The sequence below is a fragment of the Sardina pilchardus genome, chromosome 1 (genome assembly GCF_963854185.1).
Source record: "Sardina pilchardus chromosome 1, fSarPil1.1, whole genome shotgun sequence".
NCBI lineage: Eukaryota > Metazoa > Chordata > Actinopteri > Clupeiformes > Clupeidae > Sardina > Sardina pilchardus.
This window is the reverse complement of record NC_084994.1, coordinates 27,749,674-27,762,173: the sequence shown is the minus strand read 5'-3', so window position 1 is coordinate 27,762,173 and position 12,500 is coordinate 27,749,674. Positions and strand designations below refer to the sequence as shown.

The 12,500-nt window shown below is 42.6% G+C and overlaps 1 protein-coding gene across 1 annotated transcript in view; it reads left to right on the top strand.

Annotated features, from left to right (window-relative positions):
• LOC134077839 (NLR family CARD domain-containing protein 3-like) overlaps positions 1-12,500 on the top strand; it is an 18,139-nt gene that overhangs the window by 137 nt on the left and 5,502 nt on the right. The window contains exons 1-5 of the mRNA XM_062533480.1: positions 1-89; positions 277-1,551; positions 1,621-2,077; positions 4,418-4,588; positions 11,083-11,256. The exon at positions 1-89 is cut by the window's left edge and continues 137 nt beyond it. Coding sequence (XP_062389464.1) covers positions 1-89; positions 277-1,551; positions 1,621-2,077; positions 4,418-4,588; positions 11,083-11,256 — 2,166 coding nt within the window. The remainder of the gene's footprint in view (positions 90-276; positions 1,552-1,620; positions 2,078-4,417; positions 4,589-11,082; positions 11,257-12,500) is intronic.

The window sequence follows — 12,500 nt, the reverse complement described above, 5'->3', positions numbered from 1 at the left end:
ACAGCCTCCCTTAGATGAGCACACAGTCATGACAGGCAGCACCCATCTGCAAACTGAGCATGCTCCAGTTAAAAGGGCCAAACTAACAGGTGAGGCTCTAAGATCTGTGTGCAAAAGCAGGATTCATGCTGAATATAAAGACCATTCATTCAAAATAAATCAAAATCCTCATCATCTAATATTGTTATGCTGAAAATGTATTGTAACACTGAATTAATAGTTATGAATTATGGTTTGTTTATTTGTTTGTTTGTTTGTTTGTTTAATGCCAAACAGATGACGATGTCCTCACCAGAGTACTGATGACTCATAAAGCCAGCATGAAGAGGAGGTTTGAGAACATATCTGAAGGCATCATAAGGTCAGGGACTCAAACACTCCTGAACAAGATCTACACAGAGCTCTACATCACAGAGGGAGAGAGTGAAGGGGTGAATAATGAGCATGAGGTTTGGCAGGTAGAGTCAGCATCCAGACCACAAACGACAGAAGACACAGCAATCAACTGCAATGACATCTTCAAGCCTTTACCTGGACAGGAGAGACACATCAGGACAGTCATGACCAAGGGGATCGCTGGTATTGGAAAAACTGTCTCAGTGCAGAAGTTCATCCTTGACTGGGCAGAAGAGAAAGCTAACCAGGATGTAGATTTCATGTTTGTGCTTCCGTTCCGTGAGCTGAATCTGGTCAAACATGATCAGTACAGTCTTCACAGGCTCCTGCTTGACTTCCATCCTGAGCTTAAAGAGCTACAGAATGGTGAATACAAAGACTGCCACATTGTGTTCATCTTTGATGGTCTAGATGAGAGTAGACTTCCACTGAATTTCCAAGACAACCAGAAGTTGTCTAATGTGACACAAACATCATCAGTGGATGTGCTGATGACGAGTCTCATTCAGGGAACACTGCTTCTCTCTGCTCTCATCTGGATAACCTCCCGACCAGCAGCAACCAGTCAAGTCCCTTCTCAGTTTGTCAGTCAGGTGACAGAAGTACGAGGGTTCAATGACCCGCAGAAGGAAGAGTACTTCAGGAAGAGGATCAGTGACCAGAATCAAGCCAACAAAATAATCGCACACATTGTGGAAACCAGGAGTCTCCACATCATGTGCCACATGCCAGTGTTCTGTTGGATCTCAGCCACTGTCCTTCAGCAGATACTGGAACAGGATGATGGGAAGGAAGCCCCCAAAACACTGACTGAAATGTTCATACACTTTCTGCTCATCCAGACCACCAGGAAGAACCAGAAGTATCAAGAGGAAAGTGAGACAGATCAACAGAGGCTCCTGGAATCACATAAGGATGTCATATTGAAACTGGCAGAGCTGGCCTATAAGCATCTGGAAAATGGCAATCTCATGTTCTATGAGGAAGACCTGAGAGAGTGTGGCATTGATGCCAGTGAAGCTTCAGTGTACTCTGGCATGTGCACTGAGATCTTCAGGGAGGAATGTGTGTTTCATCACAAGAAAGTCTACTGCTTTGTCCATCTGAGCATCCAGGAGTTTCTTGCTGCACTTCATTTGTTTGCCTCCTACTTGAGTAAGGACATGGAGGTCCTGAAACCATTTCTTAAAAGAAAGCCCATGTCTTTGGCAGATTGTCCTCTAGATGAGCTGCTGAAGAATGCTGTGAACAAAGCTTTGGAAAGCAAGAATGGACACCTTGATTTGTTTGTCCGCTTCCTTCATGGCATTTCTCTAGTGTTAAATCAGAGACTTTTGCTTGGCCTCCTGACAGACACACACAGCAAACCAGAGAGTGTGAAGAAAACAATTAAGAACCTGAAGATGATGCAGAGATCAAATATCTCCCCTGAGAGGTGCATCAATCTGTTCCACTGCCTGGTGGAAATGCATGACTCTTCTGTCCATGATGAAATCCAGGCTTTCCTGAAGGCAGAGAAAGGTGCCGTGAAACAGCTCACACTGGCTCACTGCTCAGCCTTGGCTCATGTGCTTCTGATGTCTGATGAGGTGCTGGATGAGTTTGACCTGAGCAAATACAAAACCTCTCCAGAAGGTCGCAGGAGACTGGTTCCAGTCGTGAGATGCTGCAAAAAGGCTCTGTGAGTTATGTTCTACATTAGCGAATGATGCTAAATTGTTGGAAGTTCAGTTCTGTTGTCATAGAACCGAGTTACCTGTAAGAGATGTTACTATAGTGTCACTATGGGCTCTGTTGTAGCAATCAGAAATGCCTACTCAGAGACCCAGAGTTTAAGGGAAGTCCAGTCTCCATTCGCTAGTAAAACAGCATGATTTTGTGATCAAAGACCAGGCGCATTGTTCAAAAGGGTTGTTTTTCTGTTTCTTGGGTGTGTTTTGGGCGTTACATTCTTTAAACAAATGAGAATGACAACTGTCATTCCTTGTAACATCAAACAGCGTATCAGTATTTTGACAATCAGTGCATTTGAAGAAATCTGCTTGCACATGAGACCGTGTATGGAACACAGGGCTTCCACTAAACCTTGCTTTACGAAAACCTGTTTGTGACTAGCATAGGCAAAGTGAAACTAACTTCACCGTTGTCTCATAGACAACGACAAAACAGTTCTACACAGTATGCCTGGAAAAGGCAACACTTACCCCAGTAATGTTTGAATGACTAATAAAATAAAAATCCTAAGGATATACGGTATATTAATCATAAGATTATGATTATGATAAGATAATGATTTTTGGATCTTGCGCCAGAAAGCACCTTCTGTTGTTAATTGCCACACCGCTTGTATTGGCACAAGATTTAGTGCAACTGGCAAAAAATGAATCACTTTATTGGGTGTAAGATCAGAACTAACCTTGCATTGTACTTTGCACCAGGTGCACGTTTGGGCCTCATAAGTGTAAAGGTCCACACTGTGATTTTTGAAGAAACAAAAGCCTTGTTTACATTCACATGTTTACACCAGTTGAATCTGAGTCTTCTGTGGAGAGTCCACATTCCACATTGGTTGCTACAATATTTACGTTCAACCAGAGATGTGGAGTACAGAGTGCAGAGTGCAGATATCGCTGCACATTAAGGCTATGTACACATGTAGCCGAGGATTTTTAAAACCAAATATTTCCCCCCCTCCGTGTATAAAATAATTTTATCCACATTATCTCGTTTTTGAAAAAAAAAAAACCTTCCACACATAACCGAACATCTTCGTTTTCAAGGCACTCAGATCCATACTTCTGCAGTGAACAGAGGTCGCACGTTTGACGTCAGAGCAGATTTGTTGTTGTTTTGGCGCATATTCTGACGTTTGAAACCACAGATCTCTGGTTATCTCTGGCTACACGCCAATTTATAAACAGAGAATTCGCAGATCTTCACTTTGCCCGGAGTTTTTTTAAGCATTTGTTTAAATATGCGTTGTCATGTGGATGACAGGTCCAAACGTAGACAAATACCTTCGTTTAAAGGGATATTCCGCCATTTTTGGAAATACGCTCATTTTCCACCTCCCCTCGAGCAAAACAATCGATATTTACCTTGTTCCCGTTCATCCAGCCATTCTGTGAGTCTGGCGATACAACTTTTAGCTTCAGCCTAGCATAGATCACTGAATCGGATTAGACCATTAGCTTCTCGCCTGCTAGCTTCATGTTTAAAAGTGACTAATATTTCTGGTAATTTTCCCATTTAAAACGTGTGTCCTCTCAAGTTAGAAAGTGCAATAAGACCAACTGAAAATGAAACCTGGCGTTTTTCTAGGCTGATTTGACATGGAACTACACTCTCATCTGTCGTAACAATCAAGGCAACTTGCAAACGTACCATAGGCGCAGTGATATCGTACGCAGCATCTGAAAATAGTCCCCATAGACATCAAGCAGTAGTAGTGCCAGTAGCTGCAAGTTGCCTTGATTATTACGCCAGATGAGAATGTAGTTCCATGTCAAATCAGCCTAGAAAAACGGCAGGTTTCATTTTCAGTTGGTCTTATTGCACTTTCTAACTTGAGAGGACACACGTTTTAAATGGGAAAATTACCAGAAATATTAGTCACTTTTAAACATGAAGCTAGCAGGCGAGAAGCTAATGGTCTAATCCGATTCAGTGATCTATGCTAGGCTGAAGCTAAAAGTTGTATCGCCAGACTCACAGAATGGCTGGATGAACGGGAACAAGGTAAATATCGATTGTTTTGCTCGAGGGGAGGTGGAAAATGAGCGTATTTCCACAAATGGCGGAATATCCCTTTAAGCTCATGAATAAGTACTTTGAAATACTGTAGAATAGACAGTTCAAGTCAAGGGAGGGAGAAGAGGGATTGGGAAAATGGTGGTGATAAGAGCTAGACCTGCATGTTCATCTGTTTTACACTAGTGTAATGTAAACACACACCTATAATGTTTTAAGAGCTTTCAGACACATTATTATAGTGCTTTTTCCTCTCTTGTTTGTCTGGCAGACTTGCTGGCTGCAATCTAACAGAGACGTCTTATGAGATTGTGGCCTCAGCTCTGCAGTCTGGAAACTCCCCCTTGAGAGAGCTGGACTTGAGTCAGAATGACCTGCAAAAGTCAGGAGAAAAGCTGGTGTCTGCTCTTCAAAGTCCAAACTGCAAACTGGAAACACTGAGGTCAGTAATATTGGAGACTATTCGCAGAGACATACTGGTTACCATATACTGTGCTAAGCTGACAGTAACAACATCTGTGTTTTTACTCTTGATATATCCTCTTTGATATCACTATTTGCGATTCTCTGTTACATGGTTTTAGGTTTTTACAGACAGTTAGCAGACACAAACTGTTAAACGTAGGTCACATGCGTTAACCAGATGATAACAGCATCAGTGGTTTACAAGCATGTGATCTATGTTCATCTATATTTATCAGCATTTTTTACATACAGACAAAAAAAAGTGAGCCCTTAAATAATCCATACCCCCGGTGTAAAAACTACACTCTTCTGCCGTCAGGCATGCACAGCTGACGCATTTATTATTAATTATTAATAAATGCGCGGCCGCATTTATTAGGCGTCGGTATCTGCCATAGACCTAAAAGAAATGTATCTGCCCAGCGAAATAAAGCCCAATTTACGGATATTCTCAATTAGATGAGAACAACAGGTGGCTGTAGCCTATATTCCGTCAGAAACAGATTTTCATTCAAATGAACTGAATTTGAACTAGTTAAAAATTAAAAATGGTGAACTATGAACGTGAACAGTTCACTTTGCACGTGTGTGAACTGAACTTTGAACTAGTTACTGAAGAGTGTGAACGTGCACAACACTGCCAGCAGCACACCACACACAACACCCTGAAGGACACACCCAAACATGAACCTACAGGGTTCCACCACCAGGGGAAATAAATAAATAAATTAATAAACATTAATAACATTAACACATTAATAAACATAAATACAATGGCAGCACCACAAGAGATCACTGATAAGGCACACAGACTTTGCAGTATGGCACACAAAGACAGAAAGAAGAGACATAAACGCTGACAAATGACTCCCAGCATCAGACAGGCACTGTACCCAGTTACACATAGAAATAACTAGAAAAGCACTCAGAGAGCGCAGACCTCCGCTTGTATTGTTCTTCCTAGGTTGTCGTACATTTGAACCTAAACTATTCAGATCGCCACCACGTGGCCATACCATGCCATTACACCATTAAGTGAAAAACATAAATGGCTCCGGAATCCCGACGGTGTTCCGGATCACTCCCAAAATGTAATCGTTTCTTCCTTGGGTCACTTCTGACCTTCCCTGAAAATGTAATCGAAATCCTTCCATCACCTTTTTGTTATCTTGCTAACAGACATACATACAGACAGATAAGCAGACAAACAGGCAAAATAAATTAGGCAAAAAGCCCAAAAAATATACTTAAAAAAAAAAAAGTGTGAAGATATTAGCTAATGTAAATAGACCCTAGATTGTTTTTACTCAGGAGTAACACTTTAATAGCTGTGTAAAGCCCAACGCCCACCAGAAGAGGCGTTCAGCGGTGTTCGGCGGTCTGGGCTTGCCGCGCAGGATTTTAGAATAGTTTTCTATCTCTGTGCGGCTGCTGCGCGGCAGACGTTTCCAGTGGGCGATGCTCCATTGAAAACAATGGAATTCTAATTTTTTTCGTGGCGCGGCGCGTACGCTTCTGGTGGGCGATGGCCTTAAGAGTGTTGGGACCCATACAGTACTGCCCTGGAGTAACACTTAAGTAGATGTTAGGTGTGTAAGAGTGTTGGGACCCATATACAGTACTACTCTGGAGTTACACTTTAATGGATGTAAGCTGTTTAAGAGTGTTGGGACCCATATACAGTACTACAGTACTCGCTTTATAAACCGTCTCTGATACAGTACTACTCTTTTCCTGCCCCATTCCTGGACTTGCTGGGTGTAAACTAACAGTCCTGGATGATCATGGCCTCAGCTCTGCAGTCAGATTGATCTGTAGTCATCAGTCTATGTTAACTAAAGACAATAACTACATCATCTGATTTCACTATTTGTGATTATCTGTTGATTCTCTACGTTTTACAGACTTGTTGGCTGTAAACTGAGAGGAAGATTTTTGGCCTTGATTCTTCAGTGGGCAAACTCCCACCTAAGAGAGCTGGACATCAGTAAGAGCGAGCTTCAGGACTGTGAAGGAAATCTGCTCCATCAACCACTGAATCAAGACTGTAAAGTGAGGTCTGTATCTTGCACAGTGCACACAGACCCTAGCAGTGTGTTGGATTTAAAAACAGTTCATTTTGTATTCATTGGCATTTCATATTTGGGAACGTAAGGAGTAAAGACTAGAGGACATGTTGCTTATAATGTTTTCCTCTCTCACTATAGACTCATCAGCTGTAGACTCAAAGACAGCTCCTCTGAGGTTGTGGTCTCAGTTCTGCAGTCATATATTTCTCAACTGAGTGAGTTGGACATGAGTGGCTGTGATCTGCAAACATCGGACGAGAAGCTGCTCTCTGGTCTTAGATGCCCAAACTGCCACCTGGAGAAAATGAGGTCAGTAATACTCTGAAAGAGTTCACAGAGGTCTTATCTACACATTCAAGTTCAAGATTAAGTTTATTTGTCATTCCAGCCATATTTGTAAAACATCTACAGTGGAGCAGAAATGTTTCTCATGACAAGTGTGCATCTACAATCAGTAAAAGATAAAGTCTTTTTAAAAACAGTGTTAAAAGGAAGCCATTAAGAAAAGAGCAAGAGCTACACTAATGAAGTGCAATCAAGTGCTTGAGTTCAGATAATGTGAAATGTACAGAATAATGAGCATGATACATTGATACACTTAATGGTTTTAAATCGATACCTACGTATGCATTTTGTGTTCCAGCTACAAAGAGAAAACAACTGTATGGCCTGTGGGGTTTTCAAAACCCAATGTGGCCCTCGAGCCAAAAAGATTGCCCACCCTATTATAACCTCTCTGTCACCAGTGAACGTAATTTGGCTCTCAATCAAAAGTTTGAAGTTGTTAACTACGGTAAATAGACCGTAGGTTGTTTCTCATGAGATAACACTTTAACAGATGTTAGCTGTGTAAGGGTGTTGGGACCCATATACAGTACTGCTCTTCTCCTGTCCCATTCCTAGACTTGCTGAGTGTAGACTAGCAGTCCTGGATGATCACGGCCTCAGCTCTGCAGTCAGAGTGATCTGTAGTCATCAGTCTATGTTAGCTACAGACGATAACAACATCATTTGATTTTACTATTTGTGATTATCTGCTGATTCTCTATGTTTTAAAGACTTGTTGGCTGTAAACTGAGAGGAAGATTTTTGGCCTCGATTCTTCAGTGTGGAAACTCCCACCTAAGAGAGCTGGACATCAGTGACAGTGAGCTTCAGGACTGTGGAGGAGAACTGCTCCATCAACCACTGAATCAAGACTGTAAAGTCAGGTCTGTATTTTGCACAGTGCATCTTGTTTTCTGTCCTTTCATGTTTGGAATGTAAGGAGTGTAGAGGACCTGTTGCTTATAGTGTTTTCCTCTCTCACTACAGACTCATCAGCTGCAGACTCAAAGACAGCTCCTGTGAGGTTGTGGTCTCAGTTCTGCAGTCATATATTTCTCAACTGAGTGAGTTGGACATGAGTGGCTGTAATCTACAAACATCAGAAGAGAAGCAGCTCTCTGGTCTTAGAAACCCAAACTGCCACCTGGAGAAACTGAGGTCAGTAATACTCTGAAAGAGTTCACAGAGGAGTTCTGTGAAAGACATCTACACATTCAGACTGTGGGAATAGAAGCATTCTGAGAAACATTTGTTCTGATTGTTGTGCCTGTGTTGATGAGAGAGAGTTGACCCCAGATCAGTTCAGTGCTCCCTGCTAGTGTGTCCATGCACATATAGAGCTCTACATCCACACAGGGAGCTGGACATTGAGGTTGGGATGATTAGTGGGAGTCCATGTGCAGGAATGCTGTACAAGACCTAAGCTGTATTATTAGTGGGCTTGCTGCAAGGCTATTGTTTTCCGTCGGCCGTTTTTTTAAGACGCCTCTTCTCCCAGAGCGTTTGCGATATCGACGCGGTTCAAACACTAAAAAATCAGGCCCGATCCGGTGTAGGTTGCTTGTTAATGTCGGATGGCTGCCGGTTGTCGTTTTTCCGGTATGCCCGTTTTTAGTTCCGCCATGCTCCACCAGAGGCGTTTTCCCATTGAAATGAATGGGTTCAGGCGTTTACATCACTGCCCCCTGGTTAGCAAGCCCACTCTTGCAGCTCCTCCACGGAGATGCACATTTCTAGTTTCATTTTGCACACCGTTTTTTTCAAAGTGATATTACTACTTAATATTCATCATGAAACTAGGCAGTGACTCAGCACATTTCAACAAGACTCATTTAGAGAGGACGTTGTCAGGCTACAAAGTCTGTAATTGCTGCAGGAACAGAAAGCTCATCTCAATCACAACTCCATTCTTACATGCAGAAACTATTATTTTAGTCAGTGTCCTCTAGAGTCCTTCCTTACTGGTCAAAATGATGTTTATTTGGATGGTCATGTGTCAATTTCTGTTAGATATTAATATGTTTTTTTTTTTTTTTTTTTTTTTTTTTTGGGGGGGGGGGGGGGGACGGGGACTCCCACCGGCCTGGCATCCACTCTTTCAGCTCTCTATAGATTCCCAGTGTGATGTGGCAGCTCGTAGGCGCGTCCTAATGGCGGCCGCTATGAGCTTTCATCTGCATTTTACCGTTTGAACTCACTCATGCTGATAACTTCACTCCTGTCCTCCATTACTACATGTACTCATTGTTCATTCCCCACGCTGTGTGTATTGTTAGTGTGTGTAGAAACAGAAGGGTGCACACATACTGAAAACTGTGCCAGACATTTCACTCACCTTTCATTCATTCATTCCATATGATGTTTATTGAAAATATCCATATATGGCAGTAACATCAGACAGGTTACATCTTACAAATATCTAGGGATCCACTTTTGATGCAGATCTTAACTGGCACACATGTAGCAAATATTTAGACAAAAATGCACCAGTGTCTCCATTTCCTGCGGAGACTGAGAGTCTTTGGGGTTTGTGAGAGCATCATGTTAATTTGTTATAGAGCCACCATAGAGTCCATCTTGCACTATGGCATCACCAGCTGGTTTGGACATCTGACAGTTAAGGTCAAGGCACAACCAGGTAATGTGGTCAGAACAGCTGGACAAATGATAGAGTCCCTTCTCCCCTCACTCTCCAAGACATATCAGAGCAGTCCACTCTACAGCAGGATGACAGAATTCTATCTGACCCCTCCCATGTGCTGTACCAAGAATATGAGCTCATGAACACAGGAAGGAGGTACAGGGTCCCTTTCTGTTTAGCACAATCACTACAAACATTCCTCTGTCCCCCTGTCAGTCAACATGATGAATGGGCAACGTGGGCAGAACAGTAGGAAGGCCCAAAACCAATACTAAGTGCTGAGTAGGGGGCTGTGTATGGGGGCTGAACTGAGTGGAGATGTGCTGAGGCTGTGGTGTATGGATGTGCTGTGTGTGACTGGAGAATACAGAGAGAGAGAGAGTGAGTGTCTACTTTGGGACTGTGCTTAATGGGACTGAGTGGGAGAGAGTGCTATTTATGGGCTATTTATTGGCCTTTTACAATGATGTGAGTGCCATTTATGGCATGACAGATGGCTGTGAAAGTGTGCCCTTTTTGTATTCTATATTTTTATTTACTCTAAGTATAACATATGTGCTATGTTCTGTGATGTGTTGTGTATTGTGGCTGTGGCAGCTTACCCCTTATCCAAAACACATTTCTCCCTTGGGAGACCTAATAAAGGAACCTTGACCTTGATGCAAGCGTTTCAGAATAGTGGAAAAGAGAATGCAAAAGTCAATTAGATACATTTAGTCTTATCTGATCAATCAGGAAGAGAACAATTATTTGCCTTAAGTTAAGTTAACCCCTAGGAACATGAATCATCCCTGCTGCCCACATGACACTACAAGACAACAACAAGTTATTTACACGGCTGCAGAGTGTGTAATGTAGTGTTTCTCCAGTCCATGTCCCTGCTGTGTACATAATGTGAGTGCTATACACATCTGTGCCTGTGTCCATCCTCATGAGATACAGTGACCTCATGGTGCTGAAGGATGGCCTGAAAATGTCCAGTGTTCAAAGACTGACCTTCCACTCTCCTTTGAAACAGGCTCAATCTGTGCCACCTCTCTAAAGCAAGCTGTGAAATGATGACATCTGTGCTGCAAAGTGCACCTTCCCATCTGAGAGAACTGGACATGAGTGACAATGACCTGCCGGATGAAGGGGTGGAGCTGCTCTGTGCAGGACTAAGAGATCCACAATGCAAGCTGGAGACACTGAGGTCAGTAATTAGGAATGTTATGTAATATAGTACTGTATGTTAACCACCAAGAAGAAAAAACAATGTGCCTGTGTGTGATGTCAAATTGTACATCTGTGAATATTGATATTGATCTGCACTTGTCATGTTAAATGATGACATTTAGGGATTGTCAGTCAAACTGACTGATTAAGCAAATTACCTGTTTACCTTTTACTGCATTTCCTTCATTTATGATTAAGAAAGAGCATTTGTTGTTTCAGACTGTCTGGTTGTCTCATCACACATGAGGGCTGTTCTCTCTTGTCCTCTGCCCTCAAATCAAACCCCTCCTACCTGAAACAGCTGGATCTGAGCTACAATCACCCAGGAGACTCAGGTGTCAGCGAGCTCACAGACAGACTGAATGATCCCGGCTGTAAACTAGAGACGTTGAGGTGAGATGTGTTACATCTTAGATGACTCTCTGGTGGAGCTGTTCATCCATTTGTGTCCTGTGTTGGAGAGCTTTCTGTGTGAAGACTGGATATTCTGTCACGTTTCCAGATGATTCCCCTCCACATATTAAACTGGGCATGATGTGGCCCTTTAAGCACTGCAAGTAAAAGGCAATCCCCCAGACTTACACACACATATGAGGCTTGTGAACAGTTTGCACTTTATTTAAAGCAAGTTTTAGAATTCATAACACAAGATGGGCAACCATGTCTGCCCAGGCTACAGAAGATGATTAGGCACAGCTTGCACAGTGACCCACTGATGGGTGAAGGAGAACAAAGCTTTGAACAATTTGTAGGTAAATAAAGAGATACATAAATAATTGAAATACATTAATAATGTCCACAACACAGGGGGCTGTAAAGACCACTTGCATGGTTTAAGGAAAAGCACATTCATATTTGCACATGTTCAACTCCCAATGAGGAAGTTGATGATGCACTTGCAGAGGGGATAAGGCCCAGCATGAGAAGTTTGTCTGCTAGTTTGAAGGGACTGATGCTGTTTCACTAGTTCACTCATTGGATTGCTTAGACTGAGTGCAGAGAATAGTGAGTTTGGCTTGGTAGCTGGCCATGGTCCTGGGATGCCAATAGTGGAGATCACATGTGACTGTGAGTGATGTCCGCTAACACCCCAAGAGCGCTTTCATCAGAGGCCACTACCAGAGGAAAGTAAACAGGAATTGTAGACCTGGTAAACTAGTCGGATATCTTGCTTTCGACTAACCCTTGATGGGTGTAGATTAGGTAGACGTCCAAGGACCAATGACCAAGCATACGATTTCCACTGCTAGGGATACGTTTGTTCTCATGACTAGAAGTGAAGGCTGAATAGTGCGTATCTGCCCAACTTAGCCTGAGACCGGTGGGGAAAGCATCTGTGGTGGAGAGTGAGCTGAATGGGGAAGACTGTGTAATGATATGAGATGTAGTGATTAAGTGTAGGCAAGAGTGAGCATCTTCTCTGTTGACCAGAGTGGTGGCAGTATAATAGGAGACTGAGGATGTGGAATCGCCATGGCTACAACGAGGTAAGGGGATGCATTACTACCGTTGGAATAGAAGTGGAATGTAAGAAAATATGTTATGGTAAGAATCTTCTAGACACTGGAATAAATTGAAAGAAAGGTGATTTAGAAGAGTGGAGGAGAGGCTCAAGTAAGCGTAATTCAGTCAGTGTT